Here is a 26,888-nt window from a genome sequence, read left to right as displayed (position 1 = left end):
CCTCTGTCTTTACCTCACCCAACTGAAGCATGCATTAACAGAACAAAGCTTGGAGATAATTAATAGTAAATTTATTGCATTGTTTTTACAAACAAATTGAAAGTTTAAAAATCAACAATTATAAATGCATATAACAAGTCTAACTCATTTCAGCTAAAATTGCTGGAACCTTTGCATTAAAATACAACGAAGTTTAAAATATTTATTGTACAATCAACAATAAAAGATTATTTTTTCACAGTAAAATCCATATATAATTACAAAAATAACAAATTGAATACCCATTTAAATGCAAAATAATTCAACCGAAGGAAAAAAATGCCCATGTGTGTGTGTTATAAATTGGGAGCTTCACATTATTGTAATTCTTCCTTCACTATTAAAAGAGATTAGGTTAATTATCCAACCATAAACGAGCCTGACAAAAAGGATCTAGCTTTGGGCGCTGGCATCAGGCCAAGGGTTGACTTAGTGACTGGCTGAGCTTTTCTTGGGACCGAGGAACTGCTGCCTGCAGTTGCTGCCTTGTTGTAGTGAAACTGTTTCATGCTGGAGCTACAACCATTAAAAAACTCAAAATTGTATGCACCATAAAGTTAGCCTAGCTTCACAAATACAAATCAGAATTTTTAAAACAATGTTAACAAACCTTTGTACTTAAAAAATAAAAAACCGTATTAGTTTAAACAGAGAATTTATGAGTTGTAAAAAATAAAGTACATATAAACTTACAGGTCAACTTTTTTCTTTTGGCTTTCCTTCCCACTAGTCACTGTTGACTTTCTGCTTTTAGCTTTACCACTCTAGATAAATAACAATTTGTATCATAATTTAGAATGAAACAGTTATCTTTACTTAAATTAAAATTTAATCAGTGAGATAAAAATGACATACTTTTGTGCCACCTTTGCCCTTCTTCCAAAACTGCTTCTTCCCAAACTTCCCTCTGCCTTGTCCCTTCCCTCTTTTGGAAGTCGAAGTTTCTTCAAAATAGCTGGACGTCCACTCCCCACCACCTCCTTTTGTATTAGTGTCGTCCTCACTATCATCTTCAATAAGTGCTGAAACATGGCCATAAAAAGATGAAAACTTTGATCTATCTAACCAAGCAATCACATCCTGGCTTAAACCATAAGGTAATAACTACCTGAAAGTTCAATGCTGTATTTGAGAGTTATCTCCAGCAGTCTTTCAGCCTGGTATTTGTCTATGATGGTGGCGTTGAAGTGGTCAATCTGTTCTATCATCTCCTCCCGTGTGATGGGAGTGCGCTGGGCCAGTTGCTTGAGAGCGCTCTCTGGGAAGATGACTGCATAGTTCTTTATGTTGTGTTCAGCAGCTGAAAGGTGACAGAGGTGAAAAGTTAGATCTAATGCCCTGGTATAGCATGGAACTTGTTCTGGGATTAAAAGCTGGTGTAGCTAGGAACTTGCTCTGGGATTAAATAGCAAGGAATGATCTTTTTGATGCCTGTGAGCCCATTGAACTTAAATAAGTACCCTACAGGTAGCAATTACAATAAGGAAGACTGATCTTGAAAGGGGAAATACTTTGTTTCTCAGATGTATGAAAACTTAAAGAGTGATCACTCCATAAACACTGCAATGGGCCTGTACAACATTAAGAGTGACTTGCCTATTTCTTTGGCTTTAGCTCTGAGCTCAGTGAGGCACTCCATTTCTAATTTCTCCCGACTGTTCTTTGGTTCAGATCCAACTTTAGCAACATCCATACGACGCCGTCCTCCTTGTATGGCTATCTCCACCTAGTAAGAGATACAATTATTTTAAAAATCAATTCCATTTTTTATATTAACAACTAGAATACTCTAAACTTCTATTGTTAAAATCATTCCCAATATGAAGCAATTTAAGCCTAGACATTTTTTAAAATCAATATAATTATAAAGCTAAAGAGGCTTAAAAAATGTTTAACTAAGTATAATTATGAAGTTACTGAATTTTGCATATTTTTAAAATCATTCTAATTATGAAGTTATTGAAACCCAGACATTGCTAAAATCAATATCATTATGAAACTATTGATAATAAAGCCTGTAAAATGTTCTTAAAGTTTTTTTAAGGGATATGAAAATTGTTTAGTAATCATGCCTTTAATTTATTTTGCATCAAGTCAATAGCCCGTGGCCCAAGTTTGACGTAGCTGACTGCGTGCTCCTGGGCAGTGTAATGAATGTCTTCCTTTAAAATGCCCTCTATGACCATCTTGCGACACAGTCTCTCCACATCAGTTCTGGCCCAGTCTTTACCCCTGCCGTGTAGTGCCAGCTTGGCATGTCCTAGGTTTTGGATTTTTGTGTTGTTGGAGCCTTGGTAAAGAGTACAAGTTTTTTTTAAACAGCGCAGTCTTGAATAGTATAGTGTATAATAAATAGTAATTTGTGCAGAATAATAAGTTATTTTCATAATTATAAAAAGTAATTAGTGAAGAAGTAATTAGACTGAATAAAAAGAAATAAGTGCAGAAAAAAAAGAAAAAAGTAATTTTTGTTTCAAATGACCTTTAAAAATCTCCACAAAATGGATGAGCGTGTAGTTTGACCGTCCGTTTGAGTTGAGTTCTTTCACACACTTGACAATTTCTTTGGCATCTGCTGTTACGTCACGCTGAACAAATGAATCCTGCCAACAAAAATATGGTCCAAATTCAGTTATATTACCAATAAGTATATTTCAAATATTTTTAATTTTGTCAACTTCAATGGCAAGAATATAAAAAACTATGAGTTACATTTTTTTAAATTAGGGAATTTAATTAAACTTGGATAATAGTCAATTTTTTATTAAAAAATTGGCCTGTACAATTGAAAAGATGCTGACACTGAATTACCTTGTTATCACAATTATCACAAAGAGCTCCTTTGATGCTGGCGCACATGTTGCGATCAAAGCTGCATTCACCAAAGTACTGTAAGATTTGACACCTCCTGCAGTCTGTCACATTCTCACAGTAGCTCACCATTCGAAACAAGTTGTCATTGTGGACTCTCTTGGATTCAAAGTTTGCACTTTGATCCACTGGAAATATAAATAATATTTTTTTAATTTACAATTTCTAGTTTTTCCTATTTGTTTTATTCAATATGAGAAGACAATTATGTTTACTTAGTTATTTTTTAAAATAGTTTTGAACAGTTTTATAAGTAAAAAATATTTAAAAGGCAGAAAGTTCTAAACACAGATAAATATAAAAAAAATACTTTCTATAATCCTCCGTAATCGCTTGACATCTTGGTAGGTGTAGAAGAGGATACAGTATGAGAGTATGCCATCCCTGCCTGCCCTCCCAGCCTCCTGGTAGTAGCCCTCCACTGACTTGGGCAGCGAGTAGTGGATGACATATCTCACATCAGCTTTGTCAATACCCATACCAAACGCTATAGTTGCACAGATGATCTGAGGCAGAGGATATGTAGAAATGACTGAAGAATTTATTATAAAAAATGAATAAAATCACTGTAGAAATTATCACAACAATGAATAAAAATACTGTAGAATTAATAATAATAATTAATAAAATGATTGTAGAATTCATAATAAAAATTAATATAATGATTGTTGAAATTATAATAACAATGAACATGTGTGTGGTCTTGCTGAAGCAACAAAGAAGGATGATGTTGTCTGAGTACCTTGCAGTTGTCATCATTCAACCATTTCTCCTGGACCATGGCCCTGACATTGTCATCTAGACCAGCATGGTAGGCAGCGGCTTGCAGGCCAGCTTTCCTCAGCTCACTTGCCACGTTGTCACATTCATTCCTGGCAGGATACATTTAGGTTACGTCAGAGTAGCTACACCACTTAATGATTTTATAATTTATACTTGTCTTGTGTAATGGGTGTTGAAAGTGAGAGCTAAAGGTTTGGCCTACCTTGAAAGACAATAAATGATGCCACTATCTTTAGGAAATTTAGATTTGACTATTTCTATGACATCAGCTGTAGCATTTGATGGCTTTTTATTTTGTAAAGTATACTTCAAGTTTGGCCTGTTAAAACTCTGCATAAACCTGAGCAATTAGAGGAAAAACCAAAGGTCTGAATCAACACTATATTTTGTTGTAATGTAATGACAAGAGCTACACACACATTTATTACATTAACAACCTCAAGAGGTTTCTGAGAGTAGAAATGTTAAATACAATTAATAAGCAATAGTATTTTAAAACTCTAGTATATTTATTAAACAAAATGTTTTTTTAAGATGTTAAAACAGCTGAGACTTGTACATCAGTGATATCATAAAATAACACACTAATTAAAAAACTGGTAGAGGAAATAGAAGAGGTTTACCACTTGGGACTGGTCATAGCCAGTTGATGGATGATGTCTTGCCGAACTCTTGGTGTAGCTGTGGCAGTAAGTGCCATCATGGGAACTCCTGGGAATCTCTGGCGCAGTACATTCAGTTTTTTGTAGTCAGGACGAAAGTCATGCCCCCACTACAGATGTACATTTTTATCAGTCAAATCCTCACTAAGGATATTTATTTTGAAAAGTGGTTTCGCCTTTTTTAAAACTTTATTTTAACACTAAAAACATTACATTGACCAGTCAGACTCTACTAACCTGACTAACACAGTGGGCTTCGTCTATGACAAAACGTGTTAGAAGTTTGCGACAGAACAGATTGTCAAGGCAATTTAGAAGTTTTTCACTGGCTGAAAGCTGAGGATCAATTGATAATTTCATTGTTTACTAAAGTAAAAATAAAAACTTCCTGAAAAACATAGTAGTGATTGCAAGTGTTTTGTTTCTACATTGATAAAACATCAGAATGCAAAAACAAAAGCATATTGTATCAATAATGTAATAAAAAATAAAATAAGTTTTACTAACTGACTCCTGTTAAAAAACGGTTACCTTTTCAGGAGTAACATAAAGTAACTTGTAGGCAGGGCTTCTCTGAAACAACCCATTGTAAACAGACTGAGCTTGGCAGGTGTCAGCGTCACTAGATAAATATGCTGCTGGTATCTAAGACATTACAGTAAAAACATTTTTAAATAAATACATATGCAAATATGTTAAGATTAATTTTTTTTTAATCATAATATTTTAATAAAGCTGATATTTACCAAATTATAAAATATATGTCTGTCAGATTAAACAACATAAATAACTAAGCTTTAGCTCTGCTATTTTAGTCTGATAGAGATGACACATGAAACGATCAACTTACATCCAGAGATAAGAGTCGTTGTGTCTGGTCTTGAATGAGGGCTTTCAATGGAGAGATGATGATAGACACACCATTTGTAACTAGAGCAGGAAGCTGATAGCACAAACTTTTTCCTCCTCCTGCAATCATTTACAACAACAGGTGGATACATATCAATACAAGCAAGGGGCAATAACTCTCAAAATAAATAGTTTGACAAACTAAAAAATTTTTTGTTCAAACCAAAAAAAAAAAAAAACTAATATGAAAAAAGTAAGAAGCTCTAGAATCTGACCTGTTGGCATTAGAATAAAGCAATCATGCCCTAAAAGCGCAGCATTAATGGCGGCTAGCTGGTTGTGTCTGAACTCTTTCAATCCAAAGACTTGATGAAACATGTTCAACAAGGTGGAACTGTGGTCAAAGTTCATGCCTGAAAACTCTGGAGATTCCCCATCATCATGGTCAGTTTTAGTGAATTGAGGGACATAGTCCATATCTAAAGAATGAGAAACATTGTCAATATCACCATAACATGAGAAACATTGTCAATATCACCATAACATGAGAAACATTGTCAATATCACCATAACATGAGAAACATTGTCAATTTCACCATAATATGATTAGTTTAAGTGAACTCAGGGACATAGTCCATATATAAAGAATGAGAATCATTGTCAATTTCACAATGACCATGATCAGTTTTAGTGAATTAGGGGAATAAATAATGAGATGTCAATAAAAAAACAATTTGAAAACAAAAACATGTTGCTATTTTTGACATTGACATTAAACATGTACTAACCTTCAGCATTTTGTTTGAAAGATGTCTCTAAGTAATCACTAAAATCCTCATTAGATGTAATTGAAACACAGTCCGTTACTGACTTTTTAATGACCATATTGCTTTTTGACGGAGTTGATTTTTCTTTCTGCCCAACTGAGGGCCTACTATCACTGTTGTGTGCTTTTTTCGGGGACAAGTTCCTATCTATCATATTGTTACTGTTACTTTTGTTCTGGGACAAGTTCCTCTCCATCATATTGTTACTGTTAGTTTTGTTCTGGGACAAGTTCCTCTCCATCATATTGTTACTGTTAGTTTTGTTCTGAGACAAGTTCCTCTCCATCATATTGTTACTGTTAGTTTTGTTCTGGTACAAGTTCCTCTCCATCATATTGTTACTGTTAGTTTTGTTCTGAGACAAGTTCCTCTCCATCATATTGTTACTGTTAGTTTTGTTCTGGGACAAGTTCCTATCTATCATGTTTGCAGCTTCCATTTCATCTTCATAGTCCCGCTCATAGAGATCTATGCTTTGGTTCATGTCTTGCATAGATTTCACCCCACAGGAAGACTGAGATGTATTTAAGCTCAGATTAGAAGACTCATTTTTGAAAGATGCAGAAAAATCAAACTGGTTTTCAAAAAAGCTATCACCACATGGGACCCTAGGAGTGGAGGAAGTTTTCCCTTGTCTGTTTGTGTTGTCTGATTTCACTTCTACTCGAGTGTTCAGAAACTTGAAAGGTGTGATGGGGGGTCTCAATTCTGTGCCAGTTTTTATACTTTGATCTGTTCTGGTTACAGAATGGCTGCCTTGTGATGAAACTTTTGGGTGGGATTTGTTGGCTTCTTTTAGAGCTTTCTCCACATCAACAGTTCCAAGATCTTTTATCTGCTTTCTGGAGAATAAAATCATTTAAAAATAGTATTATAAAACTTAACAAAACAGTGGAGAGATATTGAAAAAAAATATAAATAACTAATGCAGTTGAAATTTCCTTGAAAACATTTTGCATAGAAAGATGAAGGAGGGGTAATATGACAATAAAAAAAAACAACAGGCAGAAGGTAGGGTGCATGATACAAGTGTATATTAGATACAGATCTAGGGATGCAGTGGCTGAACAAACATCAACAAGTCTCTAGTTTGGTTCCTAGGTCAGTAGGACATCATTGAGACTACCTGGCTTTAGTTAAGTATAGTATGGTTGACATGGCTAGTGCTGACCACACAATCCCTTCACATGCTGAGGTTATTGAGATAGATGAGCTCCACTTTATCTGACCTATAATATGTTAGTTCTGAATTTTTTTACTTACTTTACTTAGAAGAAAAGCTAATTTTTCCACAGTAAATAGTTATTTTTTAATAATGGTTAAATACAAAATTACCACAAAGACAGTTTACACATTTCTGCAATCTGAAACACCATCAAAGAACTCAGAGGTAATTTTTTTTTATTGTGGTATGCCAAGGTGTGTAATTCAATTTTTTAAATGAAAATATCTACGTAAAAGGTTACAAGGCTCTAGGTTATTACTAAGTAATAGAACTTTTAGCCATAATTATAAATGACACATAGGTTTTATTACATATGAACTACCATATGTATTTTGATAGATAGATAGTAAAGTTTGAAGGGGAAGCTTAACATTACCATAAAAATCTAGAGGGAAAATATATATATATCAATATATAGGGGTGTAAAATAAAATAGTAGAGGCAACAAGTAAAAGAACAAATTACATGAAAAAGATCAGGCAAGAGAGAATTAAGAATGTTTGACATGACCAGAAGAGGACATCAGCAAACTAAGTTTGCTTGGAAAATCTGTAAAAAAAAAACTTAAATATTTTTCTCACCGCACAAAAAGAAGCTTTTGAAGCCTCTCATGATTTGAGGAAACAAACTTCATCAGGTCACCCGTCTTGATTTGACAGACAATCTCACAGACTTCGTCAACTACTTGTAAAAGAATGTCTCTTAGTTGAAAAATTTCATTTTCAGTGAGCTGAAAAATATAAAATGTAATAAAACTAAGCATTGAATTACATCGATGTAGAAACAGAATGACCCTATTGACAGAAGTTATACAGCTTATACTACCTTATTCATTGATACAACAATCTCATGTTACAAAATTTTATTCCCCTGCTTACTGTAACTTTTTCTAAGAAAAATTATTACAAATATTTTCATAACATACCATGGAAGAGTTTATTTTTTTAAGCAAAGGATGTTGACAAATGTCTAAAAGTGGTTTTGCTGATTCTGCTACAGAAAGCTGATTCACTTGTTCTGCACAAAATTAAAATGTGACAATTTTATGTATAATATGATGCTATAAGTAGTATAAGCCAAATGTCTCAAAATAGCCAAAACAATAAAGGAAAAAAATAAAAATAAAAATAATATGAGGAAAATCACCTGGGCGTGATAACTGATAAGTTGGTTGACTGGGAGGATCATCTTCTTCATCACTATCTATTATTTTATTTGGACGGTGTCTTTTTGCTTTAGGCCAAAGTTCTTCATCAGATTCAGCCTAAATTTTAATTGAAAAATTTTAAATTGTATTGCAACTGTTGTAGTATAAATCTTAAAGGTTTGGGTAATATATCTCATAAGTTAAGTTCAATTAGAAACATCTGTCTCTTTTAAAGATGTTTTTAAATGTACTCTGATTCAAACAAATTAAATAATAAAAAACATACATATGGTAAACTATCCTTTTTTTCTGGTGTGGCTGGAATAACTTCAGCAATATTTAATGCCCCTAATTTCTAATTGGGAGAAAATAACTTCTAGTTAATAATTTTTAAAAAAACTAGTAAAAAACTTAATAGACAAATAAAAAATAAATAAATAAAAAGCATTTTTTAAAAGAAGAATGAAATTTTTAGCCAGTCATTAAAAACCAACAGGAAATTAGGGGAAAGAAAATAAATGTGTTTACCTGTTTTGGAGATTTAGCTGACACAGGAGTTGAATAGGATTTTGGAGTTTCTAATTGATACATCAGAACAAAAATTGTATGAGTATACCAAAACATTACAAAGAAAAACATAACATATAATGCATAAAAATGGTAAATTATTTATTTATTGTTTTCTCTTTCAACATAATAGTACAGTCTTCAGATTGTACCAATTAATTCTAATAAACTATATACAACCATCCAGCTAAAAAAACTGACCTAAAAATTAAATAAATGAAATTTCAACAAAAACTATGTTTATTGAGCTTAAAGTTTGCTTACTTTGTGAAAATAAAGGAGGTTCAAAGTCATCATCATCATCAAATATCTCTATGGGTATGTCATCCAATATTTTTTTCGAGACAATTTTACTCTGAGATGATTCAGTACTATTTTTTGGCCTAGCAAATTTAAAAAATTGCTTAGTAAAATATTAGCATGGCTTAATAGTAAAATATATTTTTTAAAAGAACTTAATAATAACAAGCTTTTAAATGCATTATAAATAAGAAAATGAACAATCTTCTACAGGTGTTATAAATCTAGTAGTAGTAATAATATATTTACAACACTTTGAACATTTTACTATAATAGCTAAAGACATTTTTAGACTTTGACAGGCAGCTCTGTTTACTAGCTAAACAGCTTTTATTTAAGTAATTTAACAAATATTCAAATGAAAACAAACTTACCTTTGAGGCTTAATGGCTGCCACAGCGACTGGTCTATTCTTTACAAAAGATGAAACTGGAGTTTGAACTAATTCATTCTATCGCAAATAAAGATATTTTAAATAAATCTCTATTTATTAATTTATATGATAACAAAGTTAGCAAATTAACAGTTTTAAACAAAAAATAGAAGGTCACGAAAGAATATATTAATGAAATACCTTAGGAATTACTGGAGTTTGAGAGGAAACTTTATTTATAGAACTTGTCTGAAAGATAGGAGCAGGGGTTATAACCCCAGAAACATTAGGTCTTGACAATGGCAAAGGTGAAGGACTGGCTCCAGGTTGCAGCTTCTTAAAAGTAAATCTGTTAGAAATATGAAAGTCAATCATAGATCTATATGTTTGAGTCAGTTGTAAGAGTAGTAAAGCTATTGAAAAAATGAAGACAATCAAAGATGAATATATTTAAGTCAGTTGTTGAGTTAGTAAAGCTATTGGAAATACAAAAGTCAACCAGAAATAAATATTTTTTAAGTCAGTTGTAAGAAGAAGTATTGTGTTTTAGCAAGAAACTTTTAGTAACTGCTTATTAATATTTACCTGGAAGAGTCTTTACAGGTAACAAAAAACAGTAAAACTTGTTGGAGCTAATTGTTGAATGTTGTGGTACTTTGAACCATATTAAACTAGCAATGTCAGTCTGTTGGTTCACCTCAGGTTTAGCTTTTGATTTAGTATCATGATTTTTGTTTAGTGATTTAGATTCTAAGCGATAAACCATTTCCATGAGAAATATTAGAAATAGTCAAGTGTACAGCTTCTACTTGAGCTAAAGTACATAAAATAATGGCATTTGCTATGCTAGGTTTTGTTAAAACTTACCCTTTGAATGTTGCTTTAGACATTGTGCTTAAATATGTTGCACTCAATTTACCAATCTGAAATTAAAATATAAATAACTAAATAAACTTAAAATCTTACTTATAGTCTATAGTTTTGGTTAAACACCAACAAGAGAAATGAAGTCAGAGAAATAAACAGAAGTTTAATAAAATAGCTTTGCAAAAACATTTTTTTTAAATCATATTTTTGCAAGTACTTTAAAGCAAGTTAATTATTTGTATAATGAAGATTTAAAAGTTTTTTTAAAACTAGGTCTAATTATGCTTCATAAAACAGGATACTTTCTTTTCAAGTAAATCCTTAATTAAAAATGGCAAATATACTAATATTTTATTTTATACTTGATAAGTAGATGCTGATTATGATATAAGGGGTCATCCATAAATGACGTCACACTTTTATGGACGATTTTTACCTCCCCCCTCCCCTCCGTCACACGTCGTCACAAAAAGCCAGACCCCCCCCCCCCCCCCCCTCAAATGATGTCACACCTCAACCTACAACCCCCCTCAAAATTGCAGTTGAATTTTTTTTAAACATCAATATTTTTCCAAAATCTTGTCTAAACTATTACAATTTATTAAAACAGTTATCTAAAACGCGAAATAACGTCTAAAATTCGTTTTCTAACATTGCTTTTTTATAATGCAAAAATGTGACGTCGCAACATCTGATCCCCCCCCCCCCCTCATCACACATCGTCACAAAATTACAGACCCCCCTCCCCCCTACGAGTGTGACGTCATTTATGGATGACCCCTAAGAACAAAACTAGCCCTTCGCGTCATCCATATTTTTTTGTGTGCTAAGTCGTGATAAAGTAAATGGTGTAGGTATGTGTGTGTGTCTGAGGGGGTCATGAAATGAATGTGAAGCATCATATATTTTTTTGCATTAAATGGTGAAAATATAAAACAAATGGTTGTTATTTCAAGGGGTGGGTGGAACTATGCAATAATGGGGGGGGGGTTGCATTTTGGGACTTTCATTTCTATGTGTCTCTTAAATTACTTAAAATAGATAAATACTTTCTCTTAAGTTTCATTAGTTTGTATTTAGAAGTGTTATTCTGTTAGTCATCACTTTTGGGGGATTAGGCTCTAGATCTAGATGTCTATGTTACTTTTAGTACTCAGTAATTTACTAAGTTAGTAGATTATCTGTCTCACACTATATTTAGTAATTAATATTTAGGCCTAGTAGGTCTATATTACATTAGATTTAATACACTACCTAATCATCATAGATGTAACTAGTTATTATTCGAAGTGACTACAAGTCTCGCAGAGCGTGGCCCGTAATGAAGTGACTATGCGTATCGCAGGTTGAATTTTTCATCTTGTGATTGAAAATCAATGAAAATGCTTATTTTTCCTATCCTCAACACATTCGGTGTCAACAATGTACCAGCTGTAGACTGTAGTTCATAGACCTGGAGCGCCGAGTTTGAACCCGGGGTTAGCACAACCGGTACTAGTGTCTTTTTTACATTTTATTTTTTTTTTATATTGAAACATGACTTGTGATTCTTTTTTTTAAATAAAATTTCCAAACATCATCTACTCAGTAAATCAGTCTAGAATCTAAATCTAGTCTAGTAATTCAGTTACACTTGTGACCTACTTAGGTGGAGTCAGGTTCTATTTTTATTTTGACATTGTATAATACCTTATATGGAGTGATTGTGCAACAACCGGGGTTTTTCCACTGACTTATTAAGGGGTCTAAGACATAGAAATTTTCCATTAAGATCTGATTGAATGATTCTGGTCAGATGACTACCCCATAGCTCAATGGCTAGGATCTCGGCGTGCCACGGCGGCGGCCGAGGGTCGAATACTCGGTGAGAAACTGAGTAGAGTCTATGGTGTCTAGTGGTCTAGTGGCTTAGAAACTCGGCTTGCTGCCGAGTAATGTGGCATAGTGGTTAGGAACACCACTAGTGGCCTAGTGGTTAGAACCACGTAAAGTGTCACACCATAGGAAACACAACCAGCACGAGAACAGTAGCTCAAGTGGCCTTGAGTGATCTGTGAGTCTCCATTTGAGACTTGTCGCAGGCAGTTTACCTTGATCGGGCCGTCTACCTTGATCAAACAGTCTATACCAGGCCGTCCATATTGTCCGGCAATAGATTCTGACCATTTGAACGTGAGAGAACTTGAGTCCTGTGTGTGCTACGCTTTCTTAAGTTGATTTAGTCTTCTAGTATAATATTACTTGTCGCCAAGTAATTCTTGAAGCTATAGCAGTGTTGTGTGGCCTGTGGCTATTTTTTTAGGCAGTGTAGAAATCTGTGATAGTGTTTTTTCCTACACTCTGTAAGTTGGGTTTTGATATTTTATACATTAAATATTTTATCTAGTTTAACCTTGTGTTCTGCCACAACTGTGTTCGCTTATTAAAGGTTGTATGTAGATTGGATGAGTGTTAATTACAATAGTATCACTAGTTTTCCCTAGACATCGAATTCGAGCCCTAGTGTGTCGTTGTGTTAGTGTTCATCCATTTAGGCCGTAAGGCATTTGCATATGACCCCGAAAAAAGAATCTGGGGACGTTCACCTTCTATCTGGCTGATAGATAGGGGACGTTACAAAGTGGGGGCTCGTCCGGGATTTAATCTGTCGTTCCAGTTGTTGGTTATATCAGTAAGCACTAAGTTTAGTTTGATTTGGTTGTTTTTCTATCCAGTGCGCCGTGTTCTTACAGCGCGCGCAAGCCTAGAGGTATCTAGGTCAACAGCCAGACGTGTCACGATAAGAGGTCAAGTACACGGCCCAACGCTCAGTGTTAAGTTAGTGAATCTAGGCTTGTTGTGTTTTTGAAAGTTAGTGTTATGGAGTCTTTTTTGGCTAATCCCACTTTTGAGGAGGTCGAGAAGTTGAGTAGAAAAGTTTTGATTAGTCTTGTTAAGGAATTGAAATTGGATTATTCTGTTACGCAGAAGTCAGAGGTGTTGAGGGATAAAATTGTTGTTCATTTTATTAATGAAGGGGTATTTGATGAAAGTTTGTTGGCTGGTGTGTTACTCCGTGAGGAGAAAGTTGCTTTAGAGAAGGCATTAAAAGAACAGGAGTTAGAGGTTAAAATTGCTTTAGATAGGAGGAGGTTGGAATCAGAATTTGGTCAAGTTAGTGATGTCACTTCTCTGGTAGATCCAAAAAAGTTGTCGGTAGGGCAAGTGATTGCCAAATTTGGGAAATTAGTTCCTAAATTTGATGAAACAGATTTGGTCGTTTTCTTTAACTCATTTGAGAGTTTAGCGAAGACATGTGAATGGCCCGAAACTTCCATTACTGCTTTATTGAGCTCGGTCCTTACTGGGAAAGCTGCAAAAACATACCAGGCACTCTCTCACGACGTTCAAAATAACTATAGTTTGGTCAAGACTGCCATTTTGAAGGCCTACGCACTGACGCCCGAGGCCTATCGGATAAAATTCCGAACACTCCGCAAGTTACCCACTCAATCATATGTGGAATTTCTCTTTGAAAAGGAGAAAATATTCTCAAGGTGGCTACACTCTGAGGAAGTTTCTGAGTTTGAGAAACTCAGGTCACTTATCCTAAGGGAAGAATTCCTAACGTCCCTGCCTGAAGAGATACGACTACACATACTGGATAACAAGATAATTGACATCCGGAAGGCTGCTGAGTCGGCTGACACATATATGTTGGTGCATAAGAAACCACCAGTGTCAGGAAACCGCCTCAACCCCGTGCTTCCCCTTTTTGGCAGCAATCCTCCTGTTGGCCAACACTTGAAGGCATCACAGTCCAGAGAGAACCCAAGATCAACTCTCAATCGTCGAGCGGTATGCCAGTTCTGCAAAAGACCTGGTCATCTTGTTAAGGACTGTTACAAACGTCGTCAATATAACAGAGAGGTGGTGCGTACTTCTGCGCACTATACTCTATCCCCTCAAGCAGCCAGTTTAACTATGAACTCTAGAATTCTAAAGGACTCTAACCCTAAGTGTCCGCAAGAAGGTAGTCAAATCCCCACACATTATGTGCAGTCACATTTTGACTGTTCTCGCCACCATCCAGTTTCTTCCGAGTCTACCGATCTCGAGGGATCGAGAAAAGTTGACTTTTCATCTTTTATTGCCGAAGCCATCATTAGCAAACCAGGTGATCCGTTGTCTCAGCGGAATATCACCGTCCTAAGAGACACAGGAGCGTCACAATCACTTCTTTTGAAAAGTTCAATGGACATTACACCCGAAACGAACACTGGAAGGATTTCCATTATCCAGGGAGTAGGGACAAAATCTACTGTAGTCCCTCTACACAAGTTTGCCCTGAAACATCATCTCGTCGAAGGTGAGGTCATTTTAGGTGTGATAGATAGTATTCCAGTCCCAGGAGTACACCTACTTCTAGGGAATGACCTTGCGGGAAGCAAAGTATACCCCTGTACGGTTTCAGACCCTTTGTCAACAGTTCCAGATAATGATAATGAACTGTATCCTGCATGCGCGGTGACAAGAAGCCAAACCAAACAATTGGCTGACACAACGTCTGAACCACACCTACCATCATCGTCAAGAAATTCAACTCCCAAACTGGAGTCTATGCTTCCAGAAAACACAAGCCTGGGCTTACCCCTGAGAATATCTCAGGAAGACATCATTAAAGCTCAACAAGTCGACGCGGAACTCAAAGCAACGGTCGAAAAATCTCTCTCATCTGACGATGGAGAATATTTCTCCGAGAACGGCCTCTTCTTTCGTCGCGCTATACCAGTGAATGCCTCACCAGCCGAACCATGGTTGGGTAAAAACCAGCTGTGGGTCCCTCCACCTTATCGGCATGAAATACTTAAGCTGGCACATGACCATCCAATGTCAGCGCACCCAGGAGTCTCTAAAACGACGGCGAAGATCAAAGAACTGTTCTTTTGGCCCAAAATGAGAAATGATGTGTCGCGTTACTGTAAAAGTTGCACAAACTGTCAGTTGGCCGGAAAGCCAAACCAGACAATTCCTAAGGCCCCTTTGAGTCCGATTCCTGTATTAGAAGAACCTTTTTCTAAAATCGTCATGGACTGTGTAGGTCCCTTGCCTAAAACCAAGGCGGGCAACGAGTACCTACTTACCTTTATGTGTTCAAGTACCCGTTTTCCCGAGGCGATTCCCATACGGAACATTAAGGCAAAGACTGTAGTCAGAGCCATGACCCGGTTCTTCACTACCTTTGGATTACCTAGAATCGTGCAAACAGATCAAGGCAGCAACTTCACCAGTCACCATTTTCAGGAAGCACTAGCCAAGCTAGGCGTTACCCACATCACCAGCTCAGCCTACCACCCTCAGTCTCAAGGCGTACTTGAGAGGTTCCACCAAACCCTCAAAACCATGCTAAGAACGTTCGCTAACAGTAACACCCAATGGGATGAGACTGTTCCTTGGATTATTTTCGCTGCGAGGGACTGTGTCCAGGACTCTTTAGGCTACTCTCCTTTTCAACTTGTGTTTGGACATTCTGTCCGAGGTCCCCTGAAGCTGATCCACGAACAGTGGACAGGTACCAGCGTTCATCCTGTGGAAAACTTTGATGATTTTCACGTTCGACTGAAAGCCGTGTGCGAAATGGCTCACAAGAACTTAAGAAGGGCCCAAGTGAGAATGAAAGGACTGTATGATAAGAGTTCTTGTAAACGAACATTCAATCCAGGCGACAAAGTTCTTGTGCTAGTGCCTAATCTGAACAATGCGTTATCCTTGAGATATTGTGGACCCTTTACTGTGCATTCAAAATTAAGTGATTTGAACTATGTTGTCAATACGCCCGACAGAAGAAAGAAACAGACAGTGTATCATGTTAATTCACTGAAAAAGTATTATGATAATTGTAACAATTTTCATTCCACAGCTAAAATTACTTTACCTGTATGTTCAAATGTTTCTGATGATGTGATACATGATAAATTGAAACCCCCAAAATTGGTAAATTCTTCCTTTTTAGATAATTTGAATGTCCACCTTATGCATTTGTCCACAGAGGAAAGCCATAGATTGTCTCAGTTATTTGAGACATTTCCCTCTATTTTTGGGGATGTCCCCAAAGAAGCGAAGGTTCCACCTCATGATGTAGACGTAGGTGACGCAAAACCCATCAAACAACACCCCTATAGAGTTAACCCGGAAAAAGCTGCTTTGATAAAAGATGAAATTGATTATATGCTCAAGAATGATATCATTGAGCCCAGTTTCAGCAACTGGAGTTCCCCATGTCTCCTAGTACCGAAAGACGGTGGATCTTTCAGGTTTGTGACCGACTTTAGGAAGGTAAATGCGCTCACCAAAGCTGATTCCTATCCATTACCTCGGATAGAAGACGTTATTGATAAAGTTGGTCAGGCTAAGATAATTTCCAAAATTGATTTACTTTCAGGATACTGGCAAATCCCCTTATCTGACCGTGCAAAAGAAATATCTGCTTTTGTAACCCCTAATGGTTTTTATAGATACAAACGTATGCCCTTTGGTATGCGAAATGCTGGTCAAACTTTCCAGAGGGTCATTAACTCTGTCATTGCTGACATAGACCAATGTGAGGCCTACATAGATGATATAGTTGTATTTTCTAATACTTTTGAAGAACATATTGTTCAGTTGACTAACCTTTTTAGAAAATTGTCTGAAGTGAATTTTACTGTAAACTTACATAAAAGTGATTTCTGTAAAGCTTCAATTACCTATTTGGGTTACCAAGTGGGAACAAACCAAGTTCGGCCCATTGAAGCTAAAGTAGAGGCTATTGTAAGGTTACCACCTCCCAAAAATTGTAAAGAGATCAAGAAGTTCCTTGGGATGGCTGGTTACTATAGGCGGTTCTGTCAAAACTTTTCAGCTATTGCTGAACCTCTTACTGCATTATTGAAAAAGGGTGTTGAGTTTGAATGGTCAAATAAATGTCAAGAAGCTTTTTTAACCATTAAGTCATTTTTATCTAATGCTCCTGTTATGGCTGCACCAAATTTCAGCAAGCCCTTTAAACTTGCCATTGATGCTAGCAACTTAGCCATTGGCTCAGTCCTATTTCAAGAAGACAACATGGGAATTGACCATCCCATTGCCTTTTTTTCCAGGAAGTTAAATGAGAACCAAAAGAATTACTCTACTATTGAAAAAGAAGCTTTAGCTTTGGTTTTGTCATTACAACATTTTGAAGTCTATGTCTCTTCTTCAACCAATCCAGTCAGAGTGTTTTCTGACCATGATCCCCTGAAATTTACCTCTAAGTTAGGACAGACAAATCAAAGAATATTGAGATGGTGTTTATATTTCCAAAATTTTAATCTGGAAATTTCACACATTAAGGGTAGTGATAATGTTGTGGCTGATTGTTTGTCAAGGATGTAAAATCTTGTTGCACACATTGATCATGTGACATGTTTTGTGGTTCATTGGGACCATGCACTGGTGTTGTGTTTTCACATGAAAATGAGTGGTATGATTTTTGATTTTTACAAAATTCCAATTCTATTGAATATTTTGTTTATTTTCAGGTGAACCTTAATTAAAGGTGGTTTTTGATTCTATGTAATCTTTTATAATAAAATGTCTCAGATGACTCAATTGATATTGTAGCTAGTCATTGAAATAAAGGTCTTACCCTGGCGGGTTTACCACTTTTAATATCCACATGGAAATATTTGTAATACCCTTTTCTGAGGGATTTTGATGTATAATTACCTTTTGAAGGGTTACTTCCCTTTCACTAATTGTAAAAGTTTGAGTTACTTCCCTTTTATGTTCAGGGATATTTTCATCTGGAATTATGATTTTGATTGCCTACATTTGTAAAACATTTTTTTTTATTTCATTGCCAGATTGGTTCCTTATGTATGTTTTTGTGGAACCTATCTGTCACTTCCAAAAAGGGAGGGGATGTGACCTACTTAGGTCGAGTCAGGTTCTATTTTTATTTTGACATTGTATAATACCTTATATGGAGTGATTGTGCAACAACCGGGGTTTTTCCACTGACTTATTAAGGGGTCTAAGACATAGAAATTTTCCATTAAGATCTGATTGAATGATTCTGGTCAGATGACTACCCCATAGCTCAATGGCTAGGATCTCGGCGCGCCACGGCGGCGGCCGAGGGTCGAATACTCGGTGAGAAACTGAGTAGAGTCTATGGTGTCTAGTGGCTTAGAAACTCGGCTTGCTGCCGAGTAATGTGGCATAGTGGTTAGGAACACCACTAGTGGCCTAGTGGTTAGAACCACGTAAAGTGTCACACCATAGGAAACACAACCAGCACGAGAACAGTAGCTCAAGTGGCCTTGAGTGATCTGTGAGTCTCCATTTGAGACTTGTCGCAGGCAGTTTACCTTGATCGGGCCGTCTACCTTGATCAAACAGTCTATACCAGGCCGTCCATATTGTCCGGCAATAGATTCTGACCATTTGAACGTGAGAGAACTTGAGTCCTGTGTGTGCTACGCTTTCTTAAGTTGATTTAGTCTTCTAGTATAATATTACTTGTCGCCAAGTAATTCTTGAAGCTATAGCAGTGTTGTGTGGCCTGTGGCTATTTTTTTAGGCAGTGTAGAAATCTGTGATAGTGTTTTTTCCTACACTCTGTAAGTTGGGTTTTGATATTTTATACATTAAATATTTTATCTAGTTTAACCTTGTGTTCTGCCACAACTGTGTTCGCTTATTAAAGGTTGTATGTAGATTGGATGAGTGTTAATTACAATAGTATCACTAGTTTTCCCTAGACATCGAATTCGAGCCCTAGTGTGTCGTTGTGTTAGTGTTCATCCATTTAGGCCGTAAGGCATTTGCATATGACCCCGAAAAAAGAATCTGGGGACGTTCACCTTCTATCTGGCTGATAGATAGGGGACGTTACAAAGTGGGGGCTCGTCCGGGATTTAATCTGTCGTTCCAGTTGTTGGTTATATCAGTAAGCACTAAGTTTAGTTTGATTTGGTTGTTTTTCTATCCAGTGCGCCGTGTTCTTACAGCGCGCGCAAGCCTAGAGGTATCTAGGTCAACAGCCAGACGTGTCACGATAAGAGGTCAAGTACACGGCCCAACGCTCAGTGTTAAGTTAGTGAATCTAGGCTTGTTGTGTTTTTGAAAGTTAGTGTTATGGAGTCTTTTTTGGCTAATCCCACTTTTGAGGAGGTCGAGAAGTTGAGTAGAAAAGTTTTGATTAGTCTTGTTAAGGAATTGAAATTGGATTATTCTGTTACGCAGAAGTCAGAGGTGTTGAGGGATAAAATTGTTGTTCATTTTATTAATGAAGGGGTATTTGATGAAAGTTTGTTGGCTGGTGTGTTACTCCGTGAGGAGAAAGTTGCTTTAGAGAAGGCATTAAAAGAACAGGAGTTAGAGGTTAAAATTGCTTTAGATAGGAGGAGGTTGGAATCAGAATTTGGTCAAGTTAGTGATGTCACTTCTCTGGTAGATCCAAAAAAGTTGTCGGTAGGGCAAGTGATTGCCAAATTTGGGAAATTAGTTCCTAAATTTGATGAAACAGATTTGGTCGTTTTCTTTAACTCATTTGAGAGTTTAGCGAAGACATGTGAATGGCCCGAAACTTCCATTACTGCTTTATTGAGCTCGGTCCTTACTGGGAAAGCTGCAAAAACATACCAGGCACTCTCTCACGACGTTCAAAATAACTATAGTTTGGTCAAGACTGCCATTTTGAAGGCCTACGCACTGACGCCCGAGGCCTATCGGATAAAATTCCGAACACTCCGCAAGTTACCCACTCAATCATATGTGGAATTTCTCTTTGAAAAGGAGAAAATATTCTCAAGGTGGCTACACTCTGAGGAAGTTTCTGAGTTTGAGAAACTCAGGTCACTTATCCTAAGGGAAGAATTCCTAACGTCCCTGCCTGAAGAGATACGACTACACATACTGGATAACAAGATAATTGACATCCGGAAGGCTGCTGAGTCGGCTGACACATATATGTTGGTGCATAAGAAACCACCAGTGTCAGGAAACCGCCTCAACCCCGTGCTTCCCCTTTTTGGCAGCAATCCTCCTGTTGGCCAACACTTGAAGGCATCACAGTCCAGAGAGAACCCAAGATCAACTCTCAATCGTCGAGCGGTATGCCAGTTCTGCAAAAGACCTGGTCATCTTGTTAAGGACTGTTACAAACGTCGTCAATATAACAGAGAGGTGGTGCGTACTTCTGCGCACTATACTCTATCCCCTCAAGCAGCCAGTTTAACTATGAACTCTAGAATTCTAAAGGACTCTAACCCTAAGTGTCCGCAAGAAGGTAGTCAAATCCCCACACATTATGTGCAGTCACATTTTGACTGTTCTCGCCACCATCCAGTTTCTTCCGAGTCTACCGATCTCGAGGGATCGAGAAAAGTTGACTTTTCATCTTTTATTGCCGAAGCCATCATTAGCAAACCAGGTGATCCGTTGTCTCAGCGGAATATCACCGTCCTAAGAGACACAGGAGCGTCACAATCACTTCTTTTGAAAAGTTCAATGGACATTACACCCGAAACGAACACTGGAAGGATTTCCATTATCCAGGGAGTAGGGACAAAATCTACTGTAGTCCCTCTACACAAGTTTGCCCTGAAACATCATCTCGTCGAAGGTGAGGTCATTTTAGGTGTGATAGATAGTATTCCAGTCCCAGGAGTACACCTACTTCTAGGGAATGACCTTGCGGGAAGCAAAGTATACCCCTGTACGGTTTCAGACCCTTTGTCAACAGTTCCAGATAATGATAATGAACTGTATCCTGCATGCGCGGTGACAAGAAGCCAAACCAAACAATTGGCTGACACAACGTCTGAACCACACCTACCATCATCGTCAAGAAATTCAACTCCCAAACTGGAGTCTATGCTTCCAGAAAACACAAGCCTGGGCTTACCCCTGAGAATATCTCAGGAAGACATCATTAAAGCTCAACAAGTCGACGCGGAACTCAAAGCAACGGTCGAAAAATCTCTCTCATCTGACGATGGAGAATATTTCTCCGAGAACGGCCTCTTCTTTCGTCGCGCTATACCAGTGAATGCCTCACCAGCCGAACCATGGTTGGGTAAAAACCAGCTGTGGGTCCCTCCACCTTATCGGCATGAAATACTTAAGCTGGCACATGACCATCCAATGTCAGCGCACCCAGGAGTCTCTAAAACGACGGCGAAGATCAAAGAACTGTTCTTTTGGCCCAAAATGAGAAATGATGTGTCGCGTTACTGTAAAAGTTGCACAAACTGTCAGTTGGCCGGAAAGCCAAACCAGACAATTCCTAAGGCCCCTTTGAGTCCGATTCCTGTATTAGAAGAACCTTTTTCTAAAATCGTCATGGACTGTGTAGGTCCCTTGCCTAAAACCAAGGCGGGCAACGAGTACCTACTTACCTTTATGTGTTCAAGTACCCGTTTTCCCGAGGCGATTCCCATACGGAACATTAAGGCAAAGACTGTAGTCAGAGCCATGACCCGGTTCTTCACTACCTTTGGATTACCTAGAATCGTGCAAACAGATCAAGGCAGCAACTTCACCAGTCACCATTTTCAGGAAGCACTAGCCAAGCTAGGCGTTACCCACATCACCAGCTCAGCCTACCACCCTCAGTCTCAAGGCGTACTTGAGAGGTTCCACCAAACCCTCAAAACCATGCTAAGAACGTTCGCTAACAGTAACACCCAATGGGATGAGACTGTTCCTTGGATTATTTTCGCTGCGAGGGACTGTGTCCAGGACTCTTTAGGCTACTCTCCTTTTCAACTTGTGTTTGGACATTCTGTCCGAGGTCCCCTGAAGCTGATCCACGAACAGTGGACAGGTACCAGCGTTCATCCTGTGGAAAACTTTGATGATTTTCACGTTCGACTGAAAGCCGTGTGCGAAATGGCTCACAAGAACTTAAGAAGGGCCCAAGTGAGAATGAAAGGACTGTATGATAAGAGTTCTTGTAAACGAACATTCAATCCAGGCGACAAAGTTCTTGTGCTAGTGCCTAATCTGAACAATGCGTTATCCTTGAGATATTGTGGACCCTTTACTGTGCATTCAAAATTAAGTGATTTGAACTATGTTGTCAATACGCCCGACAGAAGAAAGAAACAGACAGTGTATCATGTTAATTCACTGAAAAAGTATTATGATAATTGTAACAATTTTCATTCCACAGCTAAAATTACTTTACCTGTATGTTCAAATGTTTCTGATGATGTGATACATGATAAATTGAAACCCCCAAAATTGGTAAATTCTTCCTTTTTAGATAATTTGAATGTCCACCTTATGCATTTGTCCACAGAGGAAAGCCATAGATTGTCTCAGTTATTTGAGACATTTCCCTCTATTTTTGGGGATGTCCCCAAAGAAGCGAAGGTTCCACCTCATGATGTAGACGTAGGTGACGCAAAACCCATCAAACAACACCCCTATAGAGTTAACCCGGAAAAAGCTGCTTTGATAAAAGATGAAATTGATTATATGCTCAAGAATGATATCATTGAGCCCAGTTTCAGCAACTGGAGTTCCCCATGTCTCCTAGTACCGAAAGACGGTGGATCTTTCAGGTTTGTGACCGACTTTAGGAAGGTAAATGCGCTCACCAAAGCTGATTCCTATCCATTACCTCGGATAGAAGACGTTATTGATAAAGTTGGTCAGGCTAAGATAATTTCCAAAATTGATTTACTTTCAGGATACTGGCAAATCCCCTTATCTGACCGTGCAAAAGAAATATCTGCTTTTGTAACCCCTAATGGTTTTTATAGATACAAACGTATGCCCTTTGGTATGCGAAATGCTGGTCAAACTTTCCAGAGGGTCATTAACTCTGTCATTGCTGACATAGACCAATGTGAGGCCTACATAGATGATATAGTTGTATTTTCTAATACTTTTGAAGAACATATTGTTCAGTTGACTAACCTTTTTAGAAAATTGTCTGAAGTGAATTTTACTGTAAACTTACATAAAAGTGATTTCTGTAAAGCTTCAATTACCTATTTGGGTTACCAAGTGGGAACAAACCAAGTTCGGCCCATTGAAGCTAAAGTAGAGGCTATTGTAAGGTTACCACCTCCCAAAAATTGTAAAGAGATCAAGAAGTTCCTTGGGATGGCTGGTTACTATAGGCGGTTCTGTCAAAACTTTTCAGCTATTGCTGAACCTCTTACTGCATTATTGAAAAAGGGTGTTGAGTTTGAATGGTCAAATAAATGTCAAGAAGCTTTTTTAACCATTAAGTCATTTTTATCTAATGCTCCTGTTATGGCTGCACCAAATTTCAGCAAGCCCTTTAAACTTGCCATTGATGCTAGCAACTTAGCCATTGGCTCAGTCCTATTTCAAGAAGACAACATGGGAATTGACCATCCCATTGCCTTTTTTTCCAGGAAGTTAAATGAGAACCAAAAGAATTACTCTACTATTGAAAAAGAAGCTTTAGCTTTGGTTTTGTCATTACAACATTTTGAAGTCTATGTCTCTTCTTCAACCAATCCAGTCAGAGTGTTTTCTGACCATGATCCCCTGAAATTTACCTCTAAGTTAGGACAGACAAATCAAAGAATATTGAGATGGTGTTTATATTTCCAAAATTTTAATCTGGAAATTTCACACATTAAGGGTAGTGATAATGTTGTGGCTGATTGTTTGTCAAGGATGTAAAATCTTGTTGCACACATTGATCATGTGACATGTTTTGTGGTTCATTGGGACCATGCACTGGTGTTGTGTTTTCACATGAAAATGAGTGGTATGATTTTTGATTTTTACAAAATTCCAATTCTATTGAATATTTTGTTTATTTTCAGGTGAACCTTAATTAAAGGTGGTTTTTGATTCTATGTAATCTTTTATAATAAAATGTCTCAGATGACTCAATTGATATTGTAGCTAGTCATTGAAATAAAGGTCTTACCCTGGCGGGTTTACCACTTTTAATATCCACATGGAAATATTTGTAATACCCTTTTCTGAGGGATTTTGATGTATAATTACCTTTTGAAGGGTTACTTCCCTTTCACTAATTGTAAAAGTTTGAGTTACTTCCCTTTTATGTTCAGGGATATTTTCATCTGGAATTATGATTTTGATTGCCTACATTTGTAAAACATTTTTTTTTATTTCATTGCCAGATTGGTTCCTTATGTATGTTTTTGTGGAACCTATCTGTCACTTCCAAAAAGGGAGGGGATGTGACCTACTTAGGTCGAGTCAGGTTCTATTTTTATTTTGACATTGTATAATACCTTATATGGAGTGATTGTGCAACAACCGGGGTTTTTCCACTGACTTATTAAGGGGTCTAAGACATAGAAATTTTCCATTAAGATCTGATTGAATGATTCTGGTCAGATGACTACCCCATAGCTCAATGGCTAGGATCTCGGCGCGCCACGGCGGCGGCCGAGGGTCGAATACTCGGTGAGAAACTGAGTAGAGTCTATGGTGTCTAGTGGCTTAGAAACTCGGCTTGCTGCCGAGTAATGTGGCATAGTGGTTAGGAACACCACTAGTGGCCTAGTGGTTAGAACCACGTAAAGTGTCACACCATAGGAAACACAACCAGCACGAGAACAGTAGCTCAAGTGGCCTTGAGTGATCTGTGAGTCTCCATTTGAGACTTGTCGCAGGCAGTTTACCTTGATCGGGCCGTCTACCTTGATCAAACAGTCTATACCAGGCCGTCCATATTGTCCGGCAATAGATTCTGACCATTTGAACGTGAGAGAACTTGAGTCCTGTGTGTGCTACGCTTTCTTAAGTTGATTTAGTCTTCTAGTATAATATTACTTGTCGCCAAGTAATTCTTGAAGCTATAGCAGTGTTGTGTGGCCTGTGGCTATTTTTTTAGGCAGTGTAGAAATCTGTGATAGTGTTTTTTCCTACACTCTGTAAGTTGGGTTTTGATATTTTATACATTAAATATTTTATCTAGTTTAACCTTGTGTTCTGCCACAACTGTGTTCGCTTATTAAAGGTTGTATGTAGATTGGATGAGTGTTAATTACAATAGTATCACTAGTTTTCCCTAGACATCGAATTCGAGCCCTAGTGTGTCGTTGTGTTAGTGTTCATCCATTTAGGCCGTAAGGCATTTGCATATGACCCCGAAAAAAGAATCCGGGGACGTTCACCTTCTATCTGGCTGATAGATAGGGGACGTTACACACTAGATTCTAGTGAGTTTAGTTAGAATCAAATTTTAGATTCTAGATCTAGATGATTAGATACTATAACTAGTACACAACTAAACTATACTAGATCAAGTACTATGTCTATACTAGAGGCCTAGAGATCTAGATTTTATAGAACTCAAATCTAGATCAGTGATCTTTAACCTAGATTTCTAGGTTCAATGGAATCCTAGGGGTTTTGTTATTATAGATCTCTAATTGCAAGATATTCCCAGTCCTATTTTACTTTTACTTAGCCTATTTTAGAAGGCCTCTGCATGAAACTAAATAAGAATTTCGACTTTAGTTTAGGCCTAGGTCTGCTGATTGATAATAATACTAAAAATTAAAAATACTAAAATACTGATATGATAGGCCCAAATATTACTAAATAATATTAATAGTAGGCCTAAATAAATAGAAATCTAGATTTAGGCCTAAGTTACTAAACTCAGTAAACTCCCCAAAAGTTCATAAACAGAGCTGCTGATAGCAGTGGGCTGAGTGGGAATTGCCGTTGCTATTCAGTATTCACTATTCACAGTGGGCTGAGTATTATAGCCCTTATACTATACTAACTATACTTAGATCTAAGTACAAAATCAAGATCTAGCTAGAGTAGATCTAGATCTAGACTCTATTTCTATCTATCTAGATCTCTAGATCTGATCTAGATCTAGTCTAGAATACTCTAGAAGCCTAAGTAAAAAAAAAATCGTTAAAAAATAAAAACGTCATCAAATCATCACAAAAGCTGCAAAGTACCAGGCCAGTTTCTGAGTTTAATATTTAATAAAATTAACTAGGCCTAGAGTCTAAAAAACTATAGTTTTACTTAATATAGAGTCTAGATCTAGAACTAAATGGGGGAAATAGATAAATATCATCTTAATTTACCTCAATTCGTTAGCTCAATCTAGATTCTAGAGGTAGATTATTGTGGAGTTTTAAAAGTTTTAAGTATTTTTACACCGGCGAATTTTTATTTTCTTGTTTATTTTCTACCGCCCCTGATGCTAAATAGAAAATATGTTCCCGGAAATAAGCGACGTTTACGAAACAAAAATTATTACAACAATATAGAATCTAGATCTAGGCCCTAATTTTCATTTTAAATTATTTATCCCATAAATTTGTTGTCATTGTTGTTAAAGTACTATTTAAATGTTTCAAAAAGTTAATCGACCCGAATTTAA

At 37.0% G+C, this 26,888-nt stretch overlaps 1 protein-coding gene across 2 annotated transcripts; it reads right to left on the bottom strand.

The window, feature by feature from the left end:
• Positions 1–153: 153 nt before the first annotated feature.
• Positions 154–26,697, bottom strand: LOC131943330 (recQ-like DNA helicase BLM). Of its 2 annotated transcripts, XM_059303378.1 has the most exons (27): positions 26,590–26,697; positions 10,511–10,566; positions 9,845–9,992; positions 9,645–9,721; positions 9,235–9,353; positions 8,932–8,981; positions 8,690–8,758; positions 8,403–8,520; positions 8,182–8,273; positions 7,838–7,986; positions 5,993–6,873; positions 5,480–5,683; positions 5,206–5,324; positions 4,887–5,000; positions 4,593–4,691; positions 4,317–4,465; positions 3,896–4,033; positions 3,653–3,782; positions 3,221–3,416; positions 2,851–3,038; positions 2,522–2,642; positions 2,112–2,329; positions 1,636–1,765; positions 1,148–1,339; positions 895–1,061; positions 733–803; positions 154–555 (listed from the first exon to the last, which is right to left on the bottom strand). In XM_059303378.1, exons 2-27 carry the CDS (start codon positions 10,531–10,533, stop codon positions 399–401), a joined length of 4,119 nt encoding a protein of 1,372 aa, XP_059159361.1. In that variant the 5' UTR covers positions 10,534–10,566; positions 26,590–26,697; the 3' UTR covers positions 154–398. The 2 variants fall into 2 exon arrangements, with proteins under 2 accessions (XP_059159361.1, XP_059159362.1); XM_059303379.1 differs by lacking the exon at positions 8,690–8,758.
• Between the last annotated feature and the right edge of the window lie 191 nt (positions 26,698–26,888).

Source organism: Physella acuta, unplaced genomic scaffold, assembly GCF_028476545.2.
Source record: "Physella acuta isolate Inbredline_101_S28 unplaced genomic scaffold, ASM2847654v3 ptg000453l, whole genome shotgun sequence".
Classification (NCBI taxonomy): domain Eukaryota; kingdom Metazoa; phylum Mollusca; class Gastropoda; family Physidae; genus Physella; species Physella acuta.
Note: the sequence above shows the minus strand (reverse complement) of the source record. Positions and strands in the feature narration are given on the sequence as shown.